The sequence below is a fragment of the Polyodon spathula genome, unplaced genomic scaffold (genome assembly GCF_017654505.1).
Source record: "Polyodon spathula isolate WHYD16114869_AA unplaced genomic scaffold, ASM1765450v1 scaffolds_2729, whole genome shotgun sequence".
In the NCBI taxonomy this organism is placed as follows: domain Eukaryota; kingdom Metazoa; phylum Chordata; class Actinopteri; order Acipenseriformes; family Polyodontidae; genus Polyodon; species Polyodon spathula.
In genome coordinates this window covers 1-3863 of record NW_024474197.1, presented here as the reverse complement: position 1 = coordinate 3863, position 3863 = coordinate 1, and the positions used below count along the sequence as shown (strand labels likewise).

The 3863-nt window shown below is 45.7% G+C and overlaps 1 protein-coding gene across 1 annotated transcript; it reads right to left on the bottom strand.

The window, feature by feature from the left end:
• Window positions 1–577: 577 nt before the first annotated feature.
• Window positions 578–3377, bottom strand: LOC121310877 (pseudouridylate synthase 7 homolog; the record flags this gene model as incomplete). The annotated part of the gene is made up of 3 exons (XM_041243805.1): window positions 3205–3377; window positions 2769–2897; window positions 578–703 (listed from the first exon to the last, which is right to left on the bottom strand). Coding segments are annotated over exons 1-3 (428 nt in total), but the record flags the coding sequence as incomplete, so codon positions are not given.
• Window positions 3378–3863: the final 486 nt, after the last annotated feature.

The following is a 3863-nucleotide window of genomic DNA, read 5'->3' as shown; positions in this document are numbered from 1 at the left end:
TCTTTATGAATTTCACAAATGAGCTTTTAGCTAATTTCCCTCCATGGTCATTCCAGCTCAAGTGCATTTCTAATGTCAACAGAAAAACAATACAAATGTTCCCTAGCATGCAACACACTACTACTTCCTGTATCTTTTTACTCCTACAGGGATCCTTAGTCATGGTTTATTAGTTTTTATTGCTCTTACTTGAAATCGTTCTCTGCTATCTATCATACTTATTACAAGCTCTTACTGGACTTTACTCGTGTAAGAATTTATTTTTCTGTAAAGTTAACTGCAGAGTCAAACTCTCCCCGACACACAATCATCTACTGTACTCTACCTCGTGCTTATTTGAATTTAATGTTATGTAACTTTATTGTACTTTACAGCTAACTTCACAGCTAGCTTTACTGTACTTTATAACTCTTATCTGCAAGGTGATATTTTGTAACAACTGTAAGTCGCCCTAGACAAGGGCATCTACTAAGAAATAAACAACAACAGCACTTGCTACAATAACACTGACATTAGCAAACCCATTTAATCCAGACTCAGTTTGAAGTCAGACACAGGGGCGATTATGGCAGCTCACCTCCCGACCTGGTAGGTTGGCACCGCAGTGGTCCCGAAGCGCTGCATGCCGTAGTAATTGATGAATCCCGTCTCCCGCAGTGAGACCATAGCTAGCTCCACCTGCTCATTCGACCCGGAGATATTCCTGACAACAAGACAGCCTTAACTTAAACAGCTGTTAGTGCAGTTCATTCCTCCCAGCCCCTCCGCTCTCACCACTACACCACACTGCCTCCCTCCCAGCCCCTCCGCTCTCACCACTACACCACACCGCCTCCCTCCCAGCCCCTCCGCTCTCACCACTACACCACACTGCCTCCCTCCCAGTCCCTCAGCTCTCACCACTACACCACACTGCCTCCCTCCCAGCCCCTCCGCTCTCACCACTACACCACACTGCCTCCCTCCCAGCCCCTCCGCTCTCACCACTACACCACACTGCCTCCCTCCCAGCCCCTCCGCTCTCACCACTACACCACACTGCCTCCCTCCCAGCCCCTCCGCTCTCACCACTACACCACACTGCCTCCCTCCCAGCCCCTCCGCTCCACTACACCACACTGCCTCCCTCCCAGCCCCTCCGCTCTCTCCACTACACCACACCGCCTCCCTCCCACCCCCCCCGCTCTCACCACTACACCACACCGCATCCCCGTCCCAGCCCCTCCGCTTCTACCACCACTACACCACACTGCCTCCCTCCCAGCCCCTCCGCTCTATCCACTACACCACACTGCCTCCCTCCCAGCCCCTCCGCTCTAGCCCCTCACCTCTATCCACTACACCGTGGTTTTGAACCTTTTCATCCAAGTACCAGTGCTTCCAAGAGGGAGTACCAGGTGTACCAGTAACTATGTGCAATCTTAAACTGCTGTTGTAAAACCGAGACCAGGTCACACAACACAAACAGCTCTCACAATTACATGTTATGGTTTATCTTTCAGTAAAAACTAATTTAAATTGAGAGCTACATTGTGAATGGTGTTTTATTATTTATTTTATTTGTTCACTGCAATCAAGTGCGCGCAGTACTTCTCATTTGAATTCCCTTTATTTTAGTTTATTTTTTTCTCAGCAATATTTCTGGGTGTTCTGCTCTGATTTTCCTGAAATGTTCACTTTCAGAAATAAACGTTTTTCCCCTGCAACAGGTAACCCTGCTTTAGTACAAACCTCAGCTACATACTGTTACACGAAGGGAACGGTACTCTGAAATGACCGTTCTCTGGCTGAAGAGATATCAGCTCATCATCGAACTGGGGAAGCTGCTGCACAACGAAACTGTCCATAAACTCCTGATGGTAAACATTGTAACTACATCTATTATATCTGGGATGCAAGACGCAACAGACGAAAACAAATCCATTCGTGTTGCTTGAAAGCTGTACTGAGACACTCTACAATTTGACTGGTGAAAGCATGCTGGGCTACTCGAGTTCAGATCATTTTCCAGCTTGGCACCCTTTTCACTTCCTTTGTTGTTTAATTGTTCAGATTTTTGCTGCATTACATCCCTTCATTAAAATAATTATCTTCGTTTTCATGGCATTGTGTTAACGGCACAAACCCTAAGTGTTTTATTATTATTTTCATTTTTCGCTGTCCTCGTTCTACATTTCTTAAATTCAATTGTTCGTTCAAGGTTACAGTTTTACAAACCAACTCACACACGCTTGGTCTCCATCACATCTGTTGCAAGAAACTGGGGTTCTTGTATTCTGCAGGTGTCACATCACCTCTCAGGACTTAAAAGCATTTGTATTTGATGAAATTGTTACCATCCTTCTCACACTTCAGTTTATTAAAACATGTAATATGTGTTTTTTTTTATATACAGACCAATATCACTTTGCATTCCTAAACAGTGACACATGCTTTCAAAGGGAGAGGCAGCATTTTTGTGCCTAACCCCGAAAAACAGCGAATCAAAACATTGTTGTCGCATTTCACCCACTTCAGTGACAGTCTGGTCTGCAGTCCTGCATCATGCTTTCTCATCTCTCTGTGATTCAGTGGTACAGACAGATTGATACGATGGTGTGACTGAGCCAGTGTGTACCAGGGGCAAGCCTGTCACATTCCAGCACTGGTACAGATACCACAGGCTGAAAACCAGTGCACTACACCACACTGCCTCCCTCCCAGCTCCAACATCTAGACCCGGGCAGTCCCACACAGAAGGGCAGTCCCACACAGAAGCCTGGTCTCACCTGATCACCACAGTGAAGTGGTTTCCCTGCAGCTCCCCCAGTTTCAAGGGGTGTTTCTGGTAGGAGAAGTTCCCTAGCTTGAAGTTCATCAGGCACGTGTTGAGGTGAGAAAGTCTCTGAGCAGTGATCCTGGAGGGGGGGGACGGGGGACAGGGAGAGACAGACGCAATGAGACTACATGTTTCCTAGATTAAAAATCCTGAAAAAAGTAGGACCATCAAATTGAGTTTATTTTAACTATTAAAATACCAAATATTATATACCAGGTTCCATAATTTTGAATTTTCAGCCACACCTATTGATTTGTACTGAATGCAAAAGCACTGGTCACAACTGAAAAGCAACCTGAAAGCTAGTCCCCTGCAGACTGATCTGCAACTGGAGAAAATGAAGAAATCCAAAGTGCAAGGAGAATGAACTGAAGGGATGCACTTACTTTTGCACAGCAATCCTCTGGACGGTGATCGCTCTTTTGTCTTTGGTTCCCATGTAGGAAATGAGGTTCGGCTTTATTCTGCAGGATGCAAAACGATTGTCATTAGAAGCGGATCTCTGCATCCACACAGACATTATGCTGCTGTGCATCTCCGCCCTCAACAAGGCAAGCATGGCTCCAACTTCTTACTCCCTTTGTAACCACACATTGACAGAATCCCTGATCACCAGCAGAGGTACTGCAGCTGTGCATCTCTGCCCTCAACAACACGGCTCCAACTTCTTACTCCCTTTGTCAAGGAATTAAATGCATTTATTTTCTCCCCAATTACTTCAGAAACAAAACATAAAAAAAGGCTTGTTTGAATGACTGGTATGTAATAATAAAGGGTGTGTGTTGTTGTGGGATGTCGACACGCCTTCTTGTCTTCTACTGCCCGAGAAGTGACGACATCCCACAACCACACATACTGGAGTTCCAAACTGCATCATGGCTAGGAGGTCAGCTCAAATTATAAACCACAACAATGGGAAGACTCCTTGCAAAGCAGTCTGATCCATCCTGGTTTTACTAGGAGTTTAATAAGACACACCTGAGCTTGTTGTCTGTACACACTGGGGCTGATCAAGCTCCTATGTCTTATTTCCATCCCTGAAATG